Source organism: Alligator mississippiensis, chromosome 1 (genome assembly GCF_030867095.1).
Source record: "Alligator mississippiensis isolate rAllMis1 chromosome 1, rAllMis1, whole genome shotgun sequence".
In the NCBI taxonomy this organism is placed as follows: domain Eukaryota; kingdom Metazoa; phylum Chordata; order Crocodylia; family Alligatoridae; genus Alligator; species Alligator mississippiensis.
Window position 1 is genome coordinate 1,594,490 of NC_081824.1, and position 12,014 is coordinate 1,606,503.

General features: G+C 62.1%; 1 protein-coding gene across 2 annotated transcripts; it reads left to right on the top strand.

Annotated features, from left to right (window-relative positions):
• Positions 1-6,812: 6,812 nt before the first annotated feature.
• LOC132250727 (BPTI/Kunitz domain-containing protein-like) lies at positions 6,813-8,645 on the top strand. 2 transcript variants are annotated; one of them, XM_059727835.1, is made up of 4 exons: positions 6,813-6,924; positions 7,251-7,727; positions 8,067-8,204; positions 8,451-8,645. In XM_059727835.1, the coding sequence occupies exons 1-3, from the start codon at positions 6,840-6,842 to the stop codon at positions 8,198-8,200; spliced, it is 696 nt and encodes a 231-aa protein (XP_059583818.1). In that variant the 5' UTR covers positions 6,813-6,839; the 3' UTR covers positions 8,201-8,204; positions 8,451-8,645. The 2 variants fall into 2 exon arrangements, with proteins under 2 accessions (XP_059583818.1, XP_059583820.1); XM_059727837.1 differs by lacking the exon at positions 8,067-8,204.
• Positions 8,646-12,014: the final 3,369 nt, after the last annotated feature.

Here is a 12,014-nt window from a genome sequence, read left to right on the forward strand (position 1 = left end):
GTGCCACACTTCAAGAAGGATGCGGATAACCTGGAGAGGGTCCAGAGAAGGGCCACTCGTATGGTCAAGGGCCTGCAGGCCAAGCCCTATGAGGAGAGACTAGAGAAACTGGACCTTTTCAGCCTCCGCAAGAGAAGGTTGAGAGGCGACCTTGTGGCTGCCTAGAAGTTCATCACGGGGGCACAGAAGGGAATTGGTGATTATTTATTCACCAAGGCGCCCCCGGGGGTTACAAGAAACAATGGCCACAAGCTAGCAGAGAGCAGATTTAGACTGGACATTAGGAAGAACTTCTTCCCAGTTTGAGTGTCCAAGGTCTGGAACGGGCTCCCAAGGGAGGTGGTGCTCTCCCCTACCCTGGGGGTCTTCAAGAGGAGGTTAGATGAGTATCTAGCTGGGGTCATCTAGACCCAGCACTCTTTCCTGCCTATGCAGGGGGTCGGACTCGATGATCTATTGAGGTCCCTTCCGACCCTAACATCTATGAATCTATGAATCTATGATCCAGGGACAGTAGGGCAGGTCCTACGAGGAGAGGCTATGGGACCTGGACCTGTTCAGCCGGCACAGGAGAAGGCTGAGGGTGAATGTAGTGGCCATATATAAACTTACCAGCAGGGACCAGTGGGGAATGAGAGAGACCCTGTGTGGTGGGCCAGTAGGGGGAGCTCCTGCGTTAAGCCTCCCACCTCACTACAGCCATCCACCTTCCAGACTCCACGTGTCTCTCCAGGGGTGCCTAGGCCCTGGCAGACCCCCTTTCAAGACCCACCACAGAGTCTGGGGGTAACATGTGCTGCCACCACCCCAAGAAGGGACTGTCTAGGTCCTGTGTGCTGTGGAAACACAGGCCTAATAGTCCTATGGGTACTTGACCCAATACAAGAATGTGGGCACTTCCCCAAGTCGGGAGCCAAAAAGGATAGTCTCCCTTAGTCCGCAGACCCAAGGGGCCTCCTAGGCATAATTAAACCCACCCCTCAATAAGTCTCCCACACCAGTTGCAAAGAAGAACTTTACTGGTTACAGAGGGCAGGGTTAGAATAGGGTCCAGGGTAGAGCAATATCAGAGAAATCCCATAGAGCAAACTCCTGTGGCTGGGGTAGCTTTTGATCTCGCATCTGAGTTACTGCAAGCTATATATCTAGGTGGATCTCAGGTCGCTTACTCACAAGGATCATCCAGAGGCTGTGGGGGATTCCCTCTGCAGGCAAGCAGTTCCTTGACCATGAGTTTTGAGAGACAGAGCCAGTTTCAGATGGTACAGCTCTTCTTTGTTCCTGAGTAGCCCTCATGGCCTCTGGCCCCCTCCTCCCGGGCAGTCCTTAACTTATATAGCCCTTGTGACCTCATTTATCTGGTCCAATGGGGGCCAAGACCTGTTGGCTGTCAGCCAACCAATTTGAAATACATCACTAGTTGCCAGGCAAACTGTAGCCCACCAGGAAGGAAGCCCCTCACCCAGGTATGCGGTACCAGTCACGTAGTCAGAGGGAGCAGGTTTCCCCCCTCCCTCAGGAATGTATCCAGCTCAGGTCACCCAAAGAGATGGGGTAAAGGTGTGTGTCTCTGCTGGGCCCATCCTTATCAAATTGTCACAGAGCAGAGACTTTGGGGAGAGACAAAGGTGGCTTTCTGCCATACCCCATGCCCCTGAGCACCTCCCAGAGTAACAAGGAAGACCTCCCGTGTCTTAAAAGGAAGACCTACAAAGGAGAACATGAGGCCTGCATTGGCAAACCAGGAAAGGAGGTCATGAGACCAAACCAGGAAAGCAAGGCTGCGATGGAACTCCAGCTACCTGCACATATCAAGGAAAATAAAAAGTCCTTTTTTAGATACGTGGGGAGCGGGAGGAAAAGCAAAGGCAACATTGGACCCCTGCTCAACCAGATGGGAGAAATGACAACTGATGCCCATGAAAAAGCACATGTGCTAAATGGGTACTTTGAGTCCGGTTTTCACCAGTCCCATGGGACACCCCTTCCCACTGTGGGACAGGGATGTCCAGGTGGTGGAGGTTTCTTACCCTCCAACAGGCTGACCTCATGAAGGAACGCCTTGAGAGACTGGATACCTTCAAGTCAGCCGGCCCTGATGGGTTACACCCAAGTGTACTCATGGACCTGGAAAGTATCCTAGCTCAGTCCCTGGGACAGATCTTCAAGAACTCGTGGCGCTCTAGTGAAGTGCCCGATGATTGGAAGAAGGCCAACGTGGTGCCTATCTTCAAGAAAGGGAGGAAAGTAGATCCAGCAAACTACAGGCCCATCAGCCTGACCTCTATCCTGGGGAAAGTCTTGGAAAAGATTATCAAAGAGGCCATCCTTAACAGACTAGCTGACAGAAATATCCTGAGAGATAGCCAGCACGGGTTTGTTGCGGGTAGGTCTTGCTTGACCAATCTCATTTCCTTTTACGACCAGGTGACCTATCACCTGGACAAGGGGGGAAGAGATTGTTGTTGTATATCTTGACTTTAAAAAAAGGCTTTGATCTGGTATCCCATGATGACCTCTTGGCTGAACTGGCTAACTGTGTCCTCGGGTCCACCACGATCCACTGGCTGGGGAATTGGCTCTGCAGCAGGACCCAGAGGGTGGCGGTTGTTGGAAGTCAGTCGTGGTGGTGCCCTGTGACCAGCGGAGTCCCTCAAGGCTCTGTCCTCGGGCCAATACTCTAACATCTTCATCAATGATGTGGACATTGGTGTCACAAGCGGGCTGGGCAAGTTCTCCGATGACACCAAACCATGGGGTGAAGCATGCACATCTGAGGACAGGAGGGTGATCCAGGCAGATCTTGACAGGCTCAGGAAATGGGCTGATGAGAACCTGACGGTGTTTAACACCGAAAAATGCAAGGTTCTCCACCTTGGGAGGAAAAACCTGCAGCATGCTTGTAGGCTCAGCAGTGGTATGCTGGACAGCACTACGAATGAAAGGGACTTGAGGGTCATGATTGACCACGAGATGAATGTGAGCCTTCAATGCGATGCTGCGGCAAGTAAAGCGAGCAAAAAACTGGCTTGCATCCATAGTTGCTTCTCAAGCAAATCCTGGGACATCATTCTCCCCTTGTACTCAGCCTTGGTGAGGCCGCAGCTGGAGTACTGCGTCCAGTTTTGCCCTGGAGCTTCCCAAGGATGGACCGGGCAGGTCCGTCTGGGCTGGGATGGGGACAGCGGGCAAGGCCTGGGACTGGACACCCTCCTGACTTTGAAGCTGGGATCCTGTTGGCCGGGAGAAGGGGACTCTGGAAGAGGGGGCAGGGGACAGGTGCTTTCCTGCGTCTCACTGGGATTGCACCGACATTGTCTGGGAGTACCGGTGTCCATCCCTGCACGTAGGCAGGACTGTTTCTGGGCTGAGATGAACAGTGCCCATGGCCCTGGGGGCACGTGTGACCTTCCATCAAAGCAGCTCCAGCTGCACCAAGCCCACGGCAGAGGTTGCAATACGGGCCTGGGAGGGCTAGGGTGCTGCATGGGGGATCGGGAAGCACCCATCCCTTTTCTGTAATTGTCTCCGACCCCTGCACTAAATGGGTCTCAGTAAAAAACCTGCCATGTCCCTGGGGCTGGTGGCAGCAAAGGGCATGTGGAAGAGGGTGGATGGCGCTGGGGTGCAGGACCTCCAGCCTGTCTGGGGAGCATGTGTGTGTCCCCCTGCTTGTACCCAGCTCTGAAGGTAACAGAAGAGGGTTCAGGAAAGCAGGTGTCATTCACTACCTGGCCCTCCATGCCCTCTCCAGCTGTCTCATTTTGCTCCGCAACGAGCTTTTGCCATGGGGAAATGCCCTATGCAGGGGTGCCCAGAACCCAGGACAGCAGGGTTAGGGGTTATCCTTATTATCCTTTAACCCTGGTGACAAGGAGGCGAAACCACTATGGGCTGCCCAGCCTGGATCTGCGGTGTCCTCGGTGGCCAGCACCGGGCAGGCAGGAGTCCCTTGGTCCGGGGGGTGGGAGTTCCCACTCGCCAGGGCCAGCTGTCATCTGAGAGCAATTGAATTGGTCTGTCTCCTGCCCTGAGATCTTACCCAGAGCGAGAGAGGGACCCGAGTAGTCCAGGATGTCTTTCCAGGATGGGCTCACGGCAATAACTTTGTGTGGGGAGGTGGGCAGACACCACAGTGATGGGCAGCAGGGGACCAAGGGGGAAAGAGATAGATAGATAGATAGAGAGAGAGAGAGAGAGAGAGAGAGATATGGAGGAATGGGGCAGGGGATGGTGGATGGGGAGTGAGGATGGGGGAATGGGGGAGTGGCAGGATGAAAGGCTGCCTTTGCGGCAGGGGCAGGGGCAGGATCAGGGCCATGTGGGGCTGCATGGGCCCCTTTGCCCCATCTCCTTCCCCTGCCGTGCCCATGCCGAAGGGGGGTTCTGCCAGCCTCATGTCCTCCCGCAAGACCAGGAGCTATAGTCCCTGATGGACGGAGCCCTCTCCTGCACTCCCTGCCCGCGCTGGGCTGGGCTGGCGCTGCTGCCCCCGTGGGCCCCACACTGGTTGCCCTTGGGCTGGAGGGGGCTCTGGGCAGCGCCCCGTCCGTGGCTGGGGGCTCAGAGGTGCATGGTGGGGGGAGGTTGCACCCCAGGAGAGCTGCGCCCGTGCCATGCTGGGTCTAAGAACCAGAGCCAGCTGCATCGCGCTCTCAGCAGCCGCTTCTTCTCTCCACACATGTCCGTGTCCTGTGGGTGGGGGAAGGCGGGGTCAGGGAGGCTTCTTGCTTCTCTTTGCGCCCAATGCAGAAATCCCGGGGCAGGGGGGCACATGCCCTCAGCAAGGAGGAGATTGCTGCATCCTAAGGACAGGCTGCAGAGCACCGTCCTGCTGCTGCATGTGTCTGCAGGCCTGCTCCTGCCCCCGGGCTGTGACCCTTGGGGGTTGAGCCCTGATCGGCTGCATCCTGGTTGTGCCCCTGTGAGCAGCCCCTCGTGTCTGTGCCGCGGGGGGATCCCTGGCCGCAGAGTCGGCCTGGCCAGCGACACGTGTCCAGCAGCAGCTGCGGGCAGCGGGGAGGGCAAGGCTGCCCTCCAGCCCCGTCCTCACTGTGCTCTGGGCTGCAGGCGTCTGCAGGCTCCCTCAGGACCCCGGCCCCTGCCTTGCCTGCTACCCCTGGGCTACTGCAATGACGCCACCCACACATGCGAGTTGTTCATCTGCGAGGACAATGGGGACCGGTCCCCCAGTGAGGATGGGTCTTGCGGGCAGTGGGCAGCAAGGTGAGCGCAGTGGGGAGGGCGCCGAGCTGCCTGAGCTGTAGTCCCATCCAGCCCTGCATACCCACCCTGTGCTGGGGGCTGGGGGCTGGGGGCTGGCATGCCCACCTGGCCGCGGCACTTCTCCGCTGGCTTCACTTCCCCCTGGGCCAGGAGCTCCCCAGCCCATCTCGAGGCCGTTGGTGGTTCCCTGATGGGGCAACTGTCCCCTTTGCTGTGGGCCGCGGGGCGCGGGGACCTGACACAAGAGGTGATGGGGAAAGCGCCCGGTCTTGCAGGCAGCTTCCTGCTCCTAGCCCCTGTGCCCGGGCAGCCCATCCCCGCAGGCTTGGGGCTCCCTCCACATCGCCCCACTTGTGCTGGGGGCTCTGCCTTGCCCTGGGCCTGGCTGAATTCAGCCATCAGCAGCTGGCAGAGCCCTTCCTGCCCCCAGGGCATGCGGGAAAGCTGCACGGAGCAGCTGCCTGACACCACCCAGGGCTGGGGGTGTCTGAGGCAGGAGCTGGGTATTGGGCAGCGGGAGAAGGGGAGCCTCACCCCTGGCTGCAGTGCTGGGGTCCTCTGCCATGTCCCCTCCATCCAGCCCCTTTGCTGTCACCACCTACCCCCAGCGCATTCACAGCTGCGACCGGCCCCCCCAGGGCTGCTGACCAGGGGTCACCCCTATTTGGTGGCACCCGCACTTGTGCTGCCAGTCTGAGCTCAGTCACCCCAGGGCTGCGGGCCTGATCCCAGCTGACACCCGGGGCCAGGAGCAAGGGCTCTCCGCAGCAGCAGGGATTGGGGAGTCTTCCTGCCGCAGACTCGAGCCTGGACGCAGGTCTGAGCAGACGGAGAAGCAGGGGATGCTGCTGCGTCCTCCCTGCCCGGGACGGGCTGTGCTGTTTGCAGCCCACCTGCCCCGTGCCACGGGTCATGCCTTCGCCCCCACTCCCTCCGGCTCCGCTGTTTCCTTTGCACTGTCGCTCTTCTGCAGCGGTGGCCGCCCCACCTCCCATATAACACACGGGGCACGTCTACGCATGCAATTAGTGCTCCTGAATGAACTCCAGGGATTATTGCTCCAGTGTTTCTTGCTGCTGGGTGTGCCATTTGAACATGTACCCAGGAGCTAAAAACTCCGCGGCAGAAAGCTCTGGGGTTTATTCATGTGCAGCACATGGAGCCTGAATGCAGCAACCCCAGGTAGTAATAGCCCAGCAGCCCCTGGGCAGCTGGTCAGGCCCTGGCGGGGTGCTGAGCCCACGGTCTCCAGCAGCCAGGCTGCGTGCAGGGGGGGGGGAGCAGAGAGCTGGTGTTTTCCCTGCCCCGGGCTCCTTTAGTCCATCAGCATTAACCCAAGAGCCCCCGGGGTGGGCGCAGCCTGGGGGAAGTGATCTAGGTGCTGCCTGGGACCGGCCCTGCTGGAAGGGGCAGAGCAGGGAGCCTGCGAGCCCCACGTGCCGGCCGTTAGTTGGGCCCAGCCCCATTGCACAGAGGCCCAGGGCTGTTTCCCAACATTTGCGGTGCCCCTGGGAGGGGCAGGGGCCGAGCTGGGGCATTGTGCAAGGCCCCCTACTCCCAGGCTGGGTGACAGTATATAGCCCGGCCGGCCTGGTGCTGGGCACAGCGGCACGATGAAGTGGGGCAGCCTCTTGGTGCTGGCGGGGCTCCTCGCCCTCTGGGCCGGTCTGCAGCCGGCGTCTGGGCAGTTCTCTCCACGTGAGTGCTCCCTGCCCGGCCCCAGCCCCTCTCTCCTGCCTCCCCAGCCCCTGCCCTGGGGACTCTGTGCCCCCTGAGTGGGGCTGTGTCCTGGTCAGTCCCAGTAGGCAGCATGGGCACTGGGCAGGAGGGTGGGAGCTGCCACGCTGCAAGGGCATTGCCCGGTGACACTGCACCCCTCTGGACCAGTGGATGTCTGCCCGCTCCCTAGAGACCCCGGCTCTGCAACACGCACATCCTATGCTAGTGCCACGAAGCGGGGAGAGCCAGCCAGGGCAGGGCGAGGGGTGCTGCTTCTCACCTCCCGTCTCTGCTCTGGGCTGCAGGTGTCTGCAGGCTTCCCCCGGAGACCGGTCTGTGCCAGGCCTACATCCCCATGTACTACTACGACACCGCCACACGCAGATGCAAGGAGTTCATCTATGGGGGCTGTGGGGGCAATGGGAACCGGTTCCGCACTGAAGCAGCCTGTCTCCAGGCCTGTGGGCGCAAGCCGGGAGGCGACTTGAGTTTGCTGGGCGGGGACGTCCTCCTCTACCCAGTGGACCTCTGCCGGCTGCCCCCAGAAACCGGCCCCTGCAAGATGAACCTCCTGCGCTATTACTACAACTGGGTCACCAGGACCTGCCAACAGTTCACTTATGGCGGCTGCCAGGGCAATGCTAACAACTTTAAGACCCGCCTGGAGTGCGAGAACAGGTGCAAGGTGGGCGGGAAGGGGCTGAGCCTGCCAGGGCCGGACGCTGCGAGAGGCATGGCGGCACCGGGGCGATGGCCGGACGTGCAGGGAAGGGTGAAGCTGGGTGAGTCGTGCGGCTGCTGGAAAGGGGCAGGTGGATCCAGGTGCCGAGTTGGAGGCCCAGACAGAGGAGGGAGGAGGGGATAGGGATTTGTGACCCCTTCCCTGACCCGTTGGTGCCTGTGTGCTGCATTGCTGCAGTGACGGCAACTTCCACGTGCTGCGGCCACGTCTGCACGGAGCCCGTTGCGGGCGCAAGGCAGCTCTGCGGCGGGGAGCGGGGGCACGGGCGTGCGGTGCAGCTTGTCTGCCGCGTGGTCGCTGCGCCCGGGGCAGGGCCGAGGTGGGGGTGGCTGAGGCTGGGGCAGAAGTGCTGGTCTGACACGGGGTGCTCTTGCTAAAGGGAGACCCGGCAGGTGCCCCCAGCTCACGGGCCCTGGGATTTGCATGGATCAGTGCACGAACAATGATCTGTGTCCTCAGGGGCAGAAATGCTGCAGCAATGGCTGTGGCCATGAATGCATGGGGGCCGTATGAAGAGGTGCAGATCCCCCCCATGTCTTCAGCTCTCGGGGTTGCGAGCCCTGTCCTGTCTCAGGGCTGCGGAGGGGCCTGGACCCAGCTGTGCTGGTGGGGCCGGGTGGGAGATGGGGCGTGCCGTGGTGGTCTCTGTGCCACCCCTGGGCTGGGGCCCTCTGGGGCGGGTGCCGTGGGGTGCTGGGCTGGGCTGAGCCTCCAGCCCCTGATTCTTCCCTCTCCGCTCTGACTGCCTTTCCCTCCCCATCAGGGCAGCCCCCAGAGTGACCCCACGGACAGCGGGGCCTGAGGGTCCTGGACCTCCCACGGACCCGTCCTGGCTCCAGACACCGATGGGGCACGTGACCCCAGCACCAGCAATCTGCTTCCCGCACCGCCCTCCCCACACGATCGCAGCTCCTTCCTGCAGCAATAAAGACCCCGCTTTGCGGCTTCCTGCAACCTCCCCTGGCTCTCGTGTCCCTGCATCTCCAGCCCTGGGCACAGACAAGGGGCATGGCTGGCCCTGCCCGGGGCATGGGGTCCCAGGGCTGATGGGTGGCAGAGGCCTCCAGGCCCCAGCGCTGGGCACGTGCCGGGACCCACAGCTTCCCGGGGCTACATGGGGCTGGGCAATGTCTCTGCTCCTGAAGCCTGAGGCCCAAGCGAGGCCGTTGGTGGTTCCCTGATGGGGCAACCGTTCCCCTTTGCTGTGGGGCACCGCAGTGCGGTTCCTGCACGAGAGGTGCCGGGGGAGCCGGCTGCCCCCAGGGCCCGGGGAGACGCAGTCCGCGCCCGTGAGCTCCTGCGCTCTCCAGCTGTGCTGTTCCCTCCGCGCCGTCGGGATCCTGCAGCGGGGGCTGCTCCACTCCCTGCCCCGCGTCCAGCCCTCGCGCCCTCCTCCACGATGGTGCCGTCTGCACCCCTGATGGCACCCATCTCGCTGCTGGATTCACCCCTGTGTGTGGATGCAGGGTCAGGCCTCCCCTTGCCTGCGTGGTCCCTGCCCGGGGCCTCTCCCCGACTGCCCCTTTCTCCTGCCCCCCGTACGATGCTGTGGGAACATGAGCTCCAGCCCAGCGCTCCTGCCCTCATCACACCTGTGCCCAGGAAACCGCCTGCAGCAGCCCCCGTGCAGCCGGCCAGGAGCAGGAAAGGGAAGCCGAGGGCTCATCTTCTCCCCACCCCTCCTTTAGTCCATCAGCATGAACCCAAGAGCCCCCGGGGTGGACGCAGCCTGGGGGAAGTGAGCTAGGTGCTGCCTGGGACCGGCCCTGCGGGAAGGGGCAGAGCAGGGAGCCCGCGAGCCCCACGTGCCAGCTGTTAGCTGGGCCCAGCCCCATTGCACAGAGGCCCAGGCCATTTCCCAACCTTTGCAGTGCCCTGGGAGGGGCAGGGGCCGAGCTGGGGCATTGTGCAAGGTCCCCCCGCTCCCAGGCTGGGTGATGGTATATAGCCCGGCTGGCCTGGTGCTGGGCACGGCAGGACGGCGGCACCATGAAGTAGGGTAGCTTCTTGGTGCTGGCGGGGCTCCTCGCCCTCCTGGCCAGGCTGCGGCCTGCGTCTGGGCAGCTCGTTCCAGGTGAGTGCTCCCCTCCAGCCCCCACCTCTGAGCCCCCAAACCTGCCCCAGCGCCTCTCTCCTGCCCCCTATTCCGGGGGTGGTGTGAGCACCGGGCAGGTGGGTGGGAGCTGCCACGCTGCGAGGGCATTGCCCCCTGGCATCTCATCCTGCTGGACGAGGAGCAGGCGCAGCTCCATGTGAGCCGCATCCCTCTGCCCGGGGGACCTCTGCCAGCTCCCCAGGGCCCCCAGCTCTGCTACATGCACATCCCACGCTACTGCCACGGCCCTGGGGGGACCCAGTTGGGCTGGAGGAGAGGGCAAGGGACTGCGACCCTGGGCAGGGCTATATCCCTTCTCACTGCTGGTGTTTGCTCTGGGTCAGACATCTGCAGGCTCCCCCCGGACTGCGGGCACTGCAAGCTACACCTCAAACGCTACTACTACGACTCAGTCTCCAGGAGCTGCCAAACGTTCACTTATGGCGGCTACCGTGGAAATGAAAACAGATTTTGGAGACTTCGGTCCTGCAGGAAGAGGTGTCAGGTGTGTCAGACCCGTGCTGCCGGCCACATTCCCTGGGCAGCCCCGCACCACCGAGCTCAACGTGTGATGCACTGTTTCAGTGAAGCCCGGACGCTGCCCCCAGGCAGGGGGGACGAGGGCATGTGCTGGAGCCTGTCCGCCGGGTGGTCTCTGCGCCTGGGGCAGGGGCTGGGATGGGGGGCTGAGGTGGGGCAGCGCTGCTGGCCTGACACGGAGACCTCTTCCTGCAGGGAGACCCAGTGGGTGCCCTCCGCCCAAGGGGGTTGGGATCTGCGTACAGATGTGCGACTGTCAGAGGCCCTGTGCCCACAGCTACTTATGCTGCGGCACCGTCTGCAGGAGTGTCAAGTAGAGAGGGAGGGGTTTCTGCCCCCCACCCCTTGCTGCAGCTCTCTGGGCTGCGAGCCCTGTGCATCTCGTGGCTGGGTAGGGGCTGGGCTGGTGGGGCTGGTGGATGGAGATGGGTTGAGTCCTGCCCCCTTGGGGCACTGTAGTGTCCCCTATACCCCCTGATTGTGCCTGTTATGTTCCCAGTATTGTTCCCTCATTAACAGGTATATGGTTAAGTCCCCAGTGGTGGTCTGGTTGTGCTCTATAGGGGAGGAGAGTCCCCATACCTCCCACAGTGCTTGTGCACCTGCTTTGATCCCTTCAGTTGGAGAGGGGTACGTCTTGGAGTACCGCGCGGGTTACAATCACTTGCATCATTTGTTCTCCCTGCCTCCCTTCAGCCCCTACCCCTCCCTGACCCAGCCCCAGCATGTCCCTGATGGCCTCCCCGGGGACCCCCAGTCCACCACTGGGCCCACCACATTGCATCAGTCTCAGCCGAGCCTGGGCCCTGCTCCCCGCTGCCGAGCCCCCAGCTCCAGAGGGGCTGCTTTGGAGACACTGAAAAGCTGCAGGGACACTGTTTCGCTGCCCGCAGGTTGGAGAGCAGCTGGGCAGACGCATGGGGCAGCCTGGCCCCTGGTACGGGGGAGCACAAGCTCAGCTGCAGCCCAGCTGGGGGGTGCAGTGGGGGTCTGGATGGGGGCTGCGCAGAGGAGAAGTCTCAGCGGGGTGCAGTGACCCTCCGAGAAGGGTCCAGGTGGGAGTGCCTGGAGCCCCGGCCGTGCCCAGCGGGCCTGCCCCATCCTGCTGACTTCAGCAAGGCGAGGGCTGGGGGAGGCTCCCCAGGCAGGTGGAAATACCATCTTTCTGGCAGCACAGAGCCAGGTGGGGGCCCGGGCTGCTGCTGAGCAGTGACCGCGACCACGCCGTGCCCCTGCATCCCCGAGCGGTGAGTGGGGCCATCTCACCAGCAGCCCCAGGCCTCTGCTTGGAGGAGGTGGGTTTCCTAAGGCCAGGTGATGTGTGCTGGGGAGGCAGGGGCTGGGTGAGGCCTGTTAGCCCCCTGCCTGGTGGGGAGTGTTGGGGAGAGCTGGAGCCTGAGTCTAGTCACTGCAAGTGAACGGGCCACGCAGAGAGAAACCTGCTTCAGGTGCCTGCGCCCAGGAGAGGGGTGAGGACCTCGGCCCTGTGTCGCTGCACGGTCCCTACAGCCACGTGTGCACCGGCTGTTGGACAGCTTGGCAGAAGGGCCTGGGAGTGACAAGGGGTCTCCACTCCTCCCCCACACCTCCCTGGGGTGGCCAGCTCTCACGTCCACCTGCCTGTGCCTGGTCACAGTTACACGCAGCGAGAAAGGAGATGCTCTCGTCCAGGGCAGGGCACGCGGCAGCCAG

Excerpts from the sequence above, each read along its gene's own strand:
- LOC132250727 (XM_059727835.1), top strand. The coding sequence starts at position 6,840 with ATGAAGTGGGGCAGCCTCTTGGTGCTGGCGGGGCTCCTCGCCCTCTGG. Across the intron at positions 6,925-7,250 it reads GTCTGGGCAGTTCTCTCCAC|GTGTCTGCAGGCTTCCCCCG; the intron begins GTGAGTGCTCCC and ends TCTGGGCTGCAG. Across the intron at positions 7,728-8,066 it reads GCAGGGAAGGGTGAAGCTGG|GGAGACCCGGCAGGTGCCCC; the intron begins GTGAGTCGTGCG and ends CTCTTGCTAAAG.